The 14,856-nt window shown below is 39.8% G+C and overlaps 1 protein-coding gene across 1 annotated transcript in view; it reads right to left on the bottom strand.

Moving 5' to 3' along the window:
• Positions 1-14,856, bottom strand: part of LOC117366890 — a 108,407-nt gene that overhangs the window by 34,579 nt on the left and 58,972 nt on the right. The window contains exons 10-11 of the mRNA XM_033958866.1: positions 13,051-13,151; positions 538-688 (exon numbers count right to left, since the gene is read on the bottom strand). Coding sequence (XP_033814757.1) covers positions 538-688; positions 13,051-13,151 — 252 coding nt within the window. The remainder of the gene's footprint in view (positions 1-537; positions 689-13,050; positions 13,152-14,856) is intronic.

The raw sequence follows: 14,856 nt of genomic DNA, 5'->3' as shown, positions 1-14,856 counted from the left end.
GCCCGAAGATCAGCGCATGCTCAAGGCCCAGCAGAAGAGGAGGCCGATCTTCGGGCACTGGCACCAAGCACAGGACATGCCGGTGCTGATGCCCAGATGACTGTAAGAAGCGGTGGGGGGGGGGGGTGCAGGATCGAGTCGGGGGGGGTGCAGGATCACATTGGGGGGGGTGCCGAATCGCAGGGGGGGCCTTCTGGGGGAGCAATGCCGGTTCTCGTGGGGGGGGGGGAACGTATCAAAGCGAGTTTCCAATATTTCCTATGGGGAAACTCACTTTGATAAACGAGCATTTTGGATTACGTGCATGCTCCTGGAACGGATTATGCTCGTAATCCAAGGTACCACTGTATAGGTTAAATAAGTGAAAGCTGATTGTGTGCTCTTCTATCTTAATATGGAGTTTCTTTCCATCAGTATGAAATTTAGATAGTACTCCGCTTTGATCTTCGGAATTGTGGTATAGTGAATAAATAATAAATTACACGATTATGTAAAGTATACTTCTGAAAGGTTGGGGGGGAAGAAGTTTATACTTACAGCCACAGAAAAAGCGAAAATCCAGAGATGTACAGATTTCGTTGTGATCTAAAAAGTTTCATATGGATATGATCATATACATTGGGATAGAGCTTTGAATCTTTATCTACCACCTGTGTGCCTGAATATTTTCTTACTTCCCTCACAGCATCTGCAAAGAAAGAAAGATTCTGCTTAGATGAGCAAATACTAGAATAGATGACACTCATATCTATGTTTAAAAGTCAAAGGTATTCATCAGGTACATTCTATGCAGACTTCTATAGGACATCAAAATAATTAATCAAAGGTCTTCAGAAAGATCTCCTGAGATCTCACCAACTTGTACACACTATCACTATTTTTATGTTGGTCCAAAAAAGATAATTTAAATTGTTAAGAAACCAATTTTTGCCAGGATCACTTGAATTCTGCAATTTATGTAGTACAAAATAATAAGGGGTCCTTTTGCTAAGCTGCGATAAGCACTAACACATGCTCATCATAGCTTGATTTTATTTTATTGTGTACATTCATATTCCGCACTATCCAAAGTTCTAGGCAGATTACAAAGGACACACACAGCAGTAATTTAAGACAGTAGAAAATGGACAGCCAGTGAAAATTACAGTCCAAACATTGGTCAAGAAGGTTAGCAGACCCCCATAGGCACAAAAAAAAAACCCAGAATGGTTTTAAGCTCTTTTTAAAAGATCTGAAGCTGGATATTGTACGAAGAGTTGTCAGCAAAGCGTTCCAGAAGAAAGAACATCTCTAGGTTTTCAGTCAAACTAGTCATGAGGACGGGACTTCCAAAAGAAGATCGTCAGATGAATGTAGTTCCTGGTAGGTTGGTAATGTTGTAACAATGTGGAGATAGGCAGGGGTTGCTAAATTATGGAGAATTTTTTAAGTTACACAAAAACAGTGATGACCAAAAGCTGCTGTGATGCTTTTATTTCCAAACTTTCAAAAAGACTTGACACATACGTGTTTCGGCCCTATGGCCTACATAAGGAGTCTCTACGTAAAAACAGTACAAGTAGTGCAGCTTATAAAAGTACTTTACTTTTAAAAGTGCGAAGCAAATGGACTCAACAAACTGAAAGCAGTGAGCGTCACATGTAAGCTGCAGTAACAAACCGGCATAAAAACACTCCCCTGCACGGGGGTAGGGGGGGTTCCATGGTGCGAGATTGCACAGGAAGTAGTTATGGCTTCCAATGGCTCTGGTTCCCCCCTCCTAATTTCCCCTATTATTGCATATACTGTATATACTCAAATATAAATCGAGACCCTCATTTTTCCCCCAAAAAAGAAGAAAAAATGGTTGACTTGAATATAAGTCAGGCAACTTAATATTCAAATGTCCTGCCAGGCTCTGCAACCAGTTCCCTTCCCTCCATCACCTGTCAGGCTCTGCATCCAGCCCCCCTCCCTGCCAGGCACTACAGCCAGCCCTCTTCCCTCCATCCCGTCAAGCTCTGCACCCATCCCCCTCCCTGCCAGGCACTGTACACAGCCCTCTTCCATCCCTCCCTCTCTCAGGCTCTCCACTCTGTCCCTCCTCCCTGCCCATCGTACCTCCTCTGCCGCTGGAATCCCTGATGGTCCAGAGGTGTAGCGAGCATGAGTAAGCTTTCTGCGCTCCTGCCCCGCTGCTAATCCAGTTGGTTGCTGCTGCGAGTTCCGGCTTCAGCCGCTGAGCAGGACTGCGCTTTCGTGCTGCTGCTTGACATTGAGTGGCTTACTGATTGGCTCCCGCAAATTCTCTGTTTTCATGCATGAATTACTTATTTCAAGTCCTGCCACAGCACCTGTATTATGTTCAAGTCAGGACTTTGACTAGGTCAATCCAAAACTTTGATTTTGTTTCTCCTCAGCCATTTAGATGTAGACTTGCTTTTGGATTTTTTCGATTGTCTTGCTGCATACTACATTTATGCTTTAGCTTAAAGACAGATGGCCAGATGTTCCCCTTAAGAATTTTCTGGTGCAGTGCAGAATTCATGATTCCATCAATAACTGTTTTTCATGTCCCGAGGCAGCAAAGCAACCCCTCACCTTTAGACCACCACCAAAATATTTGACTGTTGGTATGAGGTTCTTACTGTGGAATTCTATATTTGCTGTATACCACAAATAAATAGGACCTGGGCTATTCAAAGAACTCCACTTTAGAACTTGTCTGTCCATAGAACATTATCCCCGAAGGCTTGATCATTCAGATGTTTCTGCAAATGTGAAAGCAGCATTGATGTTACTTGGACAGCAGCGATCTCCCATGAATCTCATTTTTGCCCAGTCTTTTTCTTATTATAAAGTTATGAACACTGGTCTTAGCCGATGCTGGAGAGGCCTGGAGTTCTATGGATGTTCTTCTTGAAAGCATTGCGACTTCCCAGATGAGCTGTCACTGAACCGAAAGAATGGTTGATCATTGGAACGAGCTTCCGGTACAGGTAATCGAGACCAACAGCGTGCAAGATTTTAAGAGTAAATGGGATACCCATGTGGGATCCCTAAAAGGGTAGAGTTAAGGAGATAGGTCATTAGGAGCGGGATCTCTAGAAGAGTAGACTAAGGGGGTGGGTCAGCAGAGTGGGCAGACTTGATGGGCTATGGCCCTTATCTGCCGTCATTTTTCTATGTTTCTATGTTTTTCTAACCCTTGAGTAATTTTGGCCACTCCTGGGAAAATTCATCACTGTTTCAAGCCTTCTCCATTAGGAAATAATGGCTCTTTATTATGGTTTGATGATGTCCCAGAATTTTAGAAATGGTTCACCTAACATTTAAACAAGAAAGCCAAGACGTATGGTCGAGAGGAGTTTGAATCATTTAATGCTATAGGAAAAACCAGCCCTCATCTCATCTCAATTCACCAAATTAATTTTAATCCAATATCTATTGTGTTATGGCTAACTGCATAAAATCACACCACTATATTTGTGATATAATGCAGGTGTGTCCCATATATCATCCTCCTAACCACGTAAAATTATAAGTGATCCAGTGAAAGTGATATTTTACACTGAAACTAAAAATAATGCATTGAGTGATTTTAAGTCTTGCATATACTAAATCAAAAAATTCAGAACAAGAAGAGACTTATCTTCAAGGCATGGGTGTCTACAACCATAATAGAGAGTCATTTTGGATAAGAGATTTTTACTGTAAGAGGTTTGTGAATCTGCAGTTGCCCCTGATGAAGAAAACAAACTGGGTGCTCTGTCGGGTAAGTCTCTACTTGCTCTGAGTTTTTTGATTTAGTATATGCTAAACTTAAAATAACTCAATGCACATATTTGTGGTGACTATTTTTAGTTTCAGTTTAAATTCTCACTTTCACTGGGACACTTATAATTATTATTTTATATGGTTAGGAGGATGATGTATGGGACATACCTGCATTATACCACAAAAAGTGGTGTGATTTTATGCAGAAATTTGTCCGGAGGGCTCCGAGTTGTTCAGGCCCTCACAGAAAACTGATTCCTTCCACGTTTTACTCACAATTTTCACCTTATATTGTGCTATGCAACAGTTATAGGGAAAGGGAAAGAAGGTATCAGGCCTCGAGGCAAAGCAAAACAAACAAAGAGAGGCACTGGAGATGTCAAATCCAGCCTGTGGTCACAAAGCCTTTATTTGCAGTTTGTATCAAAGTTTTATAACATGTATTAAAACAAGCAAAGTTTCAAAAAACAAAGTCCCGACTAGGATCCAGGTTTCGGCGATACCATCGCCTTCCTCAGGGCAAAATTATGAACTGAAAAACATGAACATTGAAACAAATGACATCTGAGCAATTAACTATTATAACAAACATATAAATGAACCAAATGACTAGTACATTTACATATACAATCAATTGTTAAAATCACATAAAGTAGAGAAGCAGTTGAAGACTGTGAGAAGGACAAAATGTACACAAGTGATTTGATAGGAGCAAAAAGAACTTCAAAAAAGAGTTCAGAAAAGAGCGATAAAGGGTATGAAAAACCTTTCATATGCTGAGAGATTAGAGAAACTGGGGCTCTTTTCCCTGGAAAAGCGGAGACTTAGAAGGGACAAGATAGAGCTTACAAGATCATGAAAGGCATAGAGAAAGTGGAGAGGGACAGATTCTTCAAACTTTTGAAAACTACAAGAATGAGAGGGCATTTGGATAAATTAAAAGGGGACAGACTCAGAACCAATGCTAGGAAGTTCTTCTTCACCCAAATGCGCTTCCAGAGGGTGTGATAGGATAGAGTACGGTATTGGGGTTCAAGAAGGGATTAGATAATTTCCTAAAGGAAAAGGGGATAGAAGGGTATAGATAGAGGATCACTATACAGGTTCTGGACCTGATGGGCCGCCGCGTGAGCGGACTGCTGGGCATGATGGACTTCTGGTCTGACCCAGCAGAGGCACTACTTATGTTCTTAATGTAGGATGTTCTTGCCAATGAATCTTTTCCACCAAGGAAAAACTGTTAAAAATGATGAATATGAAGCCCAATAATAAAAATTTAATGGAAGCAAAAAATTAAATACAATATGAACAAATTGTACTGGACATAAAAAATAATGGATGGATAAACAATTAATAATAGTAAAAGAAGGGAGGCGGATAAAAACATTAAAACATACATCCATGAATATAAACCAGTAAAGATAAATAAAAAAATATAAGAGCATTCTCCAAAAGTTGATTAAAAAAGGACACAACTAAATATAGAACAACTAAATAAAGAACAAAATATAGAACAACTAAATAAAGAACAAAAACCAACGATGAAAAACTGATATTGCTCAAGCTTGAACTTGCTAGAGCCTTATGTGCACACTCATTCTTTATATTTTAAAACATCTGTGGTGCAAAACTTCTAAAATTCAATGAATGTCAGCATTAAAATGACGATAGCACATAAGCCCAAATTCTGTAACCAGCGCCCAAAGGTAGGCACCTATTTCGGAGGCGCCCAACTAGATAGGCGCCTGTCTAAATTGAAAACCAAGCCCAGTTAAGCTTTTTAATCAGCACTGATTGAAACATGGGCGCCCATCAAGAAAGCGCAATTCTGCAACAAGGCGCCTCTAAAAATTTAGGCGGCCTTCAAGAAAACAGGCGCTATGCACATTAAGCGTGGGCATGGCTACACGTTAGGCGCCTTGTTGCAGAATCGCTGCTCTTAAGCGTGCTTAAGCGCTCAGCTGGGCGCCTAACTTTTAGTTGTGCCTAGAGCTGGCCTATTTCATGGGCGCCTCCAAAATAGGTTCCACTCAGCGTGATTCATTAAACAGCACCTAATTTTACTTGAATCGCGCTGAACAGTGCCTAATTAGGCGCCTAAATTTTGGGTGCTTCTTATAGAATTTGCCCTATAGTGTCACATTTGTGATGTGCTTTTAACAGTATCACAGCTTAAATTTAAAAACATTTCAAATTAAATATTTATGTGAAAAACTCAGACCCGAAACCCGTGAAAATAGTGTAACACCACCACCTGAGGTTCAATGGGGGACCATCATAGTTTTTCACTGTCCCCATATACCATCCAAACAATTTAACCCAATAAATACACCAGGTACTTATCTGAATCGGATGGAATATCGCTGTTGTGGAACCTCAGAGGTTTATAAAGTGACAAGTGCAATAAAAAACAAATATTATGTTGATTGAAGAAAAATTCACTCTAATAACCCTGTCCCCCCGACTCGAGTTTCAAGTCTTCTTCAGGGAAGGACACTAGTAATCCAAAACAAAAATTGTGTTAAATTGTTTGGATGGTATATGGGGACAGTGAAAAACTATAATGGTCCCCCATTGAACCTCAGGTGGTGGTGTTACACTATTTTCACGGGTTCCGGGTCTGAGTTTTTCACATAAATATTTAATTTGAAATGTTTTTAAATTTAAGCTGTGATTATTGATGGTATATATTAAGTTAGCATCACAGAAGAAGATAGATTTTCTCTCCAATTTTTGGGTGCTTTTAACAGTAACATAGTAAAATAATGTCACATCAACTCAGTTTAACATGTGGAGGAAAAACATTTTTCAAATGACAAGCATCCAGTTTAATACATGTGCTAAGTATGTTGAGTGTGCTATGAATGGTTTCTGCTTCGTTTGAGGTGATAAAAGAATGCGAGATGGCTTGCAAAAGGGTGCACCTGATAAGACCGTAATCAGATACTAAAAAATTGAGAAAGAGGAAATGATTACGTTAGCCATCTAAACTGCCCCAAAAAGGCTAAAGATACAATGTAAAATAAAAATGACAAATACTGTGGTATTTAAGCTCACATTGCCTAAAAATGTGCCGAAGAGAAAGAAAAGGAAGGACAGTTTGATGGGAGCACTTTATGATCTGTCAAACTGTCCCCCCTTGTTTCCATCAAATTTTTATTCTTGAGCTTCATATTCATCATTTTTAACAGTTTTTCCTTGGTGGAAAAGACTCATTGGCAAGAGCATCCTACATTAATTGAAGTTCTTTTCGCTCCTATCAAATCACTTGTTTACATTTTGTCCTTCTCATAGTCTTCAACTTCTCTACTTTATGTGATTTTAACAATTGATTGTATATGTAAATGTACTAATCATTTGGTTCATTTATATGTTTGTTATAATAGTTAATTGCTCAGACGTCATTTGTTTCAATGTTTGTATGTTTTTCAGTTCATAATTGTCCCCTGAGGAAGACGATGGTATTGCCGAAACTTGGATCCTAGTCGGGACTTTGTTTATTGGAACTTTGCTTGTTTTAAGACTTGTTATAAAACTTTGATACAAACTGCAAATAAAGACTTTGTGACCACAGGTTGGATTTGACATCTCCGGCGCCTCTCTTTGTTGGTTTTTTTTAATGTAACAGTTAGCCATAACATAACAGATGTTGGATTAAATTAAATTTGGTGAATTAAGATGAGGGCTGGTTTTTCATAGAGCACCACCTAACATTTGCACATCCACAGTTGTACCAGCCATAGGGCTGGTATAAATATGGAAGTATACTGTAAGTTACATACATAAGTGTCAGCCCCACATATTGCCTGCCAATGTGAACACTCCTCTTTTTACATGCTACATCACTTACACGTGCCCTTACAGAATAGCACTTTGTGGGTAAGTGTTGGCATTATGTAATTTTGCATGCCAAGAAGTACATAAATGTTGACATCCAGTTGTAGAACTGCCCTTATATCAGTGGTCTCAAACTCGCGGCCTGGGGACCACATGCAGCCCACCAGGTACTATTTTGAGGCCCTCGGTATGTTTATCCTAATCACAAAGAGGGTCCAGAGAAGAGCAACAAAAATGATAAAGGGCACGGAGAACCTTTCGTATGCTGAGAGACTGGACAGGCTGGGGCTCTATTCCCTGGAGAAGCAGAGGCTTAGAGGGGATATGATAGAAACTTACAAGATCATAAAAGGTATAGAGAAGGTAGAGAGGGACAGATTCTTCAGACTGGCAGGGGCAACAAAAACTAGAGGGCATTCGGAAAAATTGAAGGGAGACAGATTCAGAACAAATGCCAGGAAGTTCTTCTTCACTCAGAGGGTGGTGGACACCTGGAATGCACTTCCGGAGAAAGTGTAAAGCAGAGTACAATGTTAGGTTTCAAAATGGGACTGGACAAATTCCTGAAGGAAAAGGGGATTGAAGGGTATAATTAGAGGGGTACTACACAGTACAAATGTTTAGAGTACTAGATCACTTAAAGGTCATTGACCTAGGGAGCCGCCGAGAGAGCGGACTGCTGGGCATGATGGACCTGTGGTCTGACTCGGCAGAGGCAATTCTTATGTTCTTATCATATCTCTCTTTAGCTATAAATGACATTATTATTATTAAGACTTAGCCAAAAGGAAAGATTTATAAACTATAAAGATTTTTACTTCATGCAAAATTGTCATTTCTTTAATAAGACATTAACTATTTTTCTGAGGCCCTCCAAGTACCTACAAATCCAAAATGTGGCCCTGCAAAGGGTTTGAGTTTGAGACCACTGCCTTATACAGTCCAGTTTTGGAGGCAACAAGAAGATAAAAAAAAAAATAAACTATATCTAAGCAAACCAAATATTGACATTTCATTAACCATAAACTGAAATAAATACATGCATGCATACACACACACACATTGCATATAAGAACAGAAGAGAAAATATAAATCAAATAAAAAATACTGAGTGCAATTGTATAGAAAAGTAATGACAATACCAACAACTCTAAAATCCTAAGGTTTGTGGACATAAGACCTCAGTGAGCTACACCACTACCCAGATACTGGTTCAAAAAACAGGGAAAAATCACAATCACGGGTCAAAAAACTCCACTACATTATTAGTGCACAAACAAATGCAAAATGTGTGCCAAAAATAATTTTATAGTCCTGAATACCTACTAAACTATTTGCATATGCATTACCATCTGCAAAAGGTTTCATTTTTAGATTTAAAGGTGTCAATCTGAAAACTCCTTTGTTACTTCTTCAATACATTAGTTCTTACCCACTACTTTTACCGTTTTCAGTTTTTAAGGTACTGCCTAATCTATTCTGACTTAGCAGATTGTCAATCCCAGGCATTAATACCAGGAGAAGCTGTTAGCTAGATACTCTAAATCTGTAGTCAGAAAAAAAAAATCTTTTAAAAGACCATACTGAAATGACAAATTTATTACTTTTTACATCCTTCACAAAAGGTACAGATTTAATGCTAAAAAAAAAAAAAAGCAAGGTCATGCACTTGGGCTGCAAAAATCCAGAACAGTATAGTATAGGAGGTGAAGTACTTCTGTGTGCAGAAGAAGAGTGGGACTTGGGAGTGATTGTGTCTGATGATCTCAGGGTGGATAGAAAAGGCAACGGTCAAAGTCAGGAGGCTGCTTGGGTGCAAAATGAGAGGAATGGCCAGTAGGAAAAGGGAGGTGATAATGCCATTGTATAAGTCTCTGGTGAGGCCCCATTTGGAATATTGTGTGCAATTTTGAAGACCCCACCTTCAAAAAGATATAAATAGGATGGAGTCGGTCCATAGGGCTGCTACAAAATTGGTTAGTGGTCTTTGTCATAAATCATATGGGGATGGTCTTAGAGACCTTAATAGATATACTTTGGAGGAAAGATGGGAGAGAGGAGATACAATAGAGATGTTTAAATATCTCTGTGGTATTAATGTACAGGAGGTGAGTCTTTTTCAAATGAAGGAAAACTCTGGAAGGAGAGAGCATAGGATGAAGTTAAGAGGTGATAAGCTCAGGAGTAATGTAAGAAAATACTTCTTTACAGAAAGGGTGGTAGATGTGTGGAATAGTCTCCCGATGGAGGTGGTGGAAATGAAGATTGTATCTGAATTCAAGATAGCATGGGGCAAGCATGTGAGATCTCTTAAGGAGAGGAGGAGATAGTGGATGTTGTGGATGGACAGACTGGATGGGCCATTTGGCCATATCTGGGTATCAAGCAAGGCAGTTTTTTTATTTGATTCCATTAACCATACTATTTAGCCAACATCAATATTAAATATAGATTTCTAAATACTCCCTATAAAATATCATTAAGTAGAAATCTGCTCCTAATATTAAAGACCCATCCTGATGACATCGACTACTTGCATTATTTACTTGGGCATAGGAGCTAACCATCTCACTCCAACTCCTCTTGTAGGCCAGCTTGTTCTTCCCTTGCCCCAATTCCATGTCATTATGAGATTATTTGGATCCAGTCCTGAATTTTTTCATATAATATTTTACAGGACAAAAAGCAGATTATATAGGGGGAAAAGTTAGAAAATCAGAACTAGGAATCTGTGTGCTGTATGCAAAGCAGATGTCTGATAGAAGTGCCACTGAAGGCCTTTGCCAAAATACAACATAAGATGCACACAATATATATTTCTTTCAATTTCTTTTCCTCATATAGCTAGCTATTGCAGTGTGTTTTTAAGTAAGTCTAAGCATCATACTATTAACTTGTCTTTATCTAGTTTGCTAGACACTGAATAATGACTGATGACATTTTGAATACTTGTTCTTTGCTCAGTGGCATCGCCTTCAGATATCCTTACTCACCTTGGCATTCATTCTTCTAAATAAACATATTTATGATGTTGAAACACCAGAGTTTGTGTATTTCCCTGAATCATATAAGAAAGTCAAATGCCAAATGGATTATTTCAGTGCAAAGAGCGTGCAAATGAAATAGCATTCTGTGAGAAACTCATTCTGTTGACAATGAAAACAAAATAATTACAAAGGAATTGTGAAGGGCATGCTTTGCATCTGCCTTGTCTTCTGAGAGTGGTTGATCAAGACATAAGTCAGAGGCTCCTATTCTGTAGGTGTAGTTCCCTTGGGACTCTACATGCCTACTGTTCCTCCTTTCCTCCTGAAAGCAGTGTGGAAATAACAGCCTTAATGTCACCCTAGGTCAGGGGTGGGCAACTCTGGTCCTCGAGGGCCGGAATCCAGTCGGGTTTTCAGGATTTCCCCAATGACTATGCATGAGATCTATTTGCATGCACTACTTTCAATACATATTCATTGGGGAAATCCTGAAAACCTGACTGGATTCCAGCCTTCGAGGACCAGAGTTGCCCACCTCTGCCCTAGATCCTGACACTGGTGGTTCAAGTACAACAGCATCAATATCCAACCCTGCTAGTAACATTTCACAGGTGCAGAGAGGAGCCCAAACTGTGGAAGTAGCTGAGCAGTGGGGAGCCCAAGAAGGAAGCTAAAAGAATAGATATGCATTAAAGTGCTATGACCTAACCTTAAGGTTGCAGGGAAGAAGACTTAAGAGTAATGTTAGGAAATTTTTTCATGAAGAGGGTAGTGGATGTCTAGAATGCCCTCCCAAGGGAAATGGTGAAGAGGAAAATGGTGACAGAATTTATAAAAAAGCACAAGATAAACACAGAGGATCTCTAATTAGAAAATGAATGGTAAAACTGAAAGAACTAAGGCCGGTACTGGCCAGACTTGCACGGTCTGTGTCCCATATATGGTGATTCGGTGTAGGATGGGCTAGGGAGGGCATCAATGGGAACTCTACTAATACATGAGGATGTTACTGACCAAACTTTAGGGTAGGTATTCTGCAAACAACAGGATGGTTGGATAGGCTTGAGTGAGTTGGACAGCAACTCAGTAGTTGGAACCTAGGACAGTACCAGGTGGACTTTACAGTCTATGGCCCAGAAACATCAAAGAAAAGAGACAAGTTAATGGACAGACTGGATGGACCGTTCAGGTCTTTATTTGCTGTCATTTACTAGGTTACTAACAGACCCTCTTTCAATGCGACAGAATTCTTAAGAGTATTGTAAATAATACTGTCACTGTTCCAGTCTCCTCTGCTCGCAACTTTGGATGGTCTTCGATTCTGACCTCACATTTTCTACATATATCCAACAAACTGCTAAGACCTGTTGCTTCTATCTCTTCAATATCACCAAAATTTACCCCTTCCTCTCTAAGCACACTACCCGGACCCTTGTTCAAGCTTTCATAACCTCACGCTTAGATTACTGTAATCTACTCCTAACTGGTATCCCTCAGTCGCCTCTCCCCCTTGCAATCTGTGCAAAACTCTGCTGCGCGACTCATCTTCTACCAACCTCGTTACACTCATGTCACCCCTCTCCTTAAGTTACTTCACTGGCTCCTTATCTGCCATCGTATACAATTCAAGATCTTATTGCTGACCTACAAGTGTGTTCATTCTGCTGCCCCTCAATATCTCTCCTCGCTTTTCTCTCCTTATACACTTCCCAGAGAACTCCGGTCCTCAGATAAGTCACTCTTAGTGTTACCCTTCTCCTCCACTGACAATTCCAGACTTCGTTCCTTTCATCTAGCTGCCCTAATGCCTTGAATAAGTTACCCGAGTATGTCTGTCGAGCCCCTTCCCTTGTTTAAAAGCAGACTAAAAATCCATCTTTTTGATTTAGCTTTCAATCCTTAACCCTACTCCTCTGCCGTCCAATCCAGCCCACTGATTAACCGTTCCCCTTAACTGTATCCATGACATCCTGTTTGTCTGTCTTGCCTGTTTAGATTTAAGCTCTTTCGAGCATGTACTGTTTTCTTACTCTTTGTGACTCTGTGCAGCGCTGTGTGCGTCTGGTAGCGCTATAGAAATAATTAATAATAGTAGTAGTAGTAGTCACATATTTAAATTAATAATTTATGTATCACATAAAATACAAATACTGAATTTAGCAAAGAAAAAGTTATTTACATAAAAAAGCACAGCAATACATATGATAATTAAAGGGCAGGCAGATACATTTCATCTCCTGGATCTTCCCATTTCCATCTGCTATAATTGTCCAAATGATGTCCAAGTTGCCAAGTTCTTACCCACAGTGAACGGACATGTTCCTCGTTCTGAAAATAATTATAGCACAAACAATGCACTTTCCCTTTTAAAATGCATATTGTAGCCCCTTACCTGCTGTTTTCACCTGGAATTAGTATGTTTGGAAAAAGGTATAATTGTGATTTTCTACACTGTTGTATTATTACTTACCAAGAAACAGGACAATCAGTATGATTATGACTGTAAGGAATGCCTTATTCCAGTAAGCTCCAATTGTATTCCATAACTGGAATTTAAAAATCTTCTCCCACCTGAAAGAAGAAAGTGTCACATTCCAGGAAGTCAAATATGAAGCAAATAATTTGTCTTTACATAGAACACACACCCATTAATTCTCATTACAGAACAATGCATGCCTGTTCCAGTACTATAGGCTGCTAATTGTCCTTTGGTTGCTTGATCCTCGTGTTTATTGAACTACTTAATGAAATTCTGCCCTAATCAGTCATGACTTATACACGGCTATAATTAATTCTACATGGTCCAAGGATTAAGACAGCAAGAAATCACTGAGAGCTAAAATTGCACTGCAAATAAGTTTGGAAACTGATGGATGAAATGAAGCTACATAGTTTCTTCTAACAATACACAATACAAAATCCTAGTCACTGCACAAGAGCGCCACCTTCTGATAGGATTCAAGGAACATGACAGTGTACTGGATTCCAAAGAGGGAGCCAGGGTCTGCATACAGTCTCCTATTGAGGTCTCTCACCTCAACATATAGAGAGGATCATAATAAAAAATATGCCTAAGTCTGAGGTTGGATGTTTTGTGCCCATTTTCAAAGCTGCCAAACATCTTATCTTTTATTTTTGAAAATGAGCTAGGTATAAGTTTTGGTCCTTAGGACGCTTTTCTGCCCATTTTCCAAAAATAAAAACGTCCATATGAAAAACATATAAAAGCAAGTTTTGTAGAAATATCCACCAACTACTTTGTCTGATCGCAGCAGAAGGAATCCCCATCAGCTGAGCCAGTTTTGGGGATTCCTGGCAGCTCAGCTGATGGGGATTCCCCCTGCAAGGATCAGCTGAGCTGCAGAGCCCTTCCTCCCTCCCCCTGACATTTCATTGCCCATACCTCACCTGACATCTCTGCCCCCACATTCCTCCCACAACAGGGATGTGCGCTGCCATTTCAAGCCAATCAGGGTCACTAACTGAAGGAGCTTCCCTCCTGCCGTTTGCTATTCTGAGGGGGGATTTTGGGGGAGATAAGGGATATCATAGCGATGTCAGGATATGAGGGGGAATGTGGGGGATACCAGGGCGATATCGGGATGTCAGGGGGAGGGTGTAGGGCTCTGCGGATCAGCTGATACTTGCAGGGGGAATCCCTATCATAACATTGACAGATTCTTGCGTATGCGATGTACATGTCATCTATTCTAGTGTAAACTTATGAAGGTAATTTTTAAAGTAAAATTATGGAATCTCTTTGGGGCACATCACTGTGCCATGGCACACAGTTTGAGAGACATTGGTTTAGATTGTAAGCTCTTTTGAGCAGGGACTGTCTTCTTTATGACGCTGTACAGTGCTGTGTACGTCTGGTAGCGCTATAGAAAAAAATAGTAGTAGTAGATTTTAAGTTGCTGTGTTTTTTTAAAAATTCTGTATAGTTCTATTCCGATTACTTGCTGATCTATCTTTTACTTCTGATCAGGTCTCATTCCTCCTGTTTTCTATATCAAATCATGCTTGCCTGCCTCATGCTGAGTGTTAAGAAATCTTGCAACTAAATGTCACAGAGTCACCAGAGTAATCAACCCAGAGTAATAAGTTTATTTAGAGGTTCGCAAGGGGTATCAGACAGCCCTACAAACTGATACAGTTTGAAGGGAAAAGTTCCTCATATACCCCGCGGTTCCTCCTCCTCCGTATTTATGCTTTTTCTAGTGAATTTCTTTTTATAATATAATTTTTTCTATTTTTCTACAAACATTGTAACTGC

The sequence above is a fragment of the Geotrypetes seraphini genome, chromosome 9 (assembly GCF_902459505.1).
Source record: "Geotrypetes seraphini chromosome 9, aGeoSer1.1, whole genome shotgun sequence".
Classification (NCBI taxonomy): Eukaryota; Metazoa; Chordata; class Amphibia; order Gymnophiona; family Dermophiidae; genus Geotrypetes; species Geotrypetes seraphini.
Note: the sequence above shows the minus strand (reverse complement) of the source record. Positions and strands in the feature narration are given on the sequence as shown.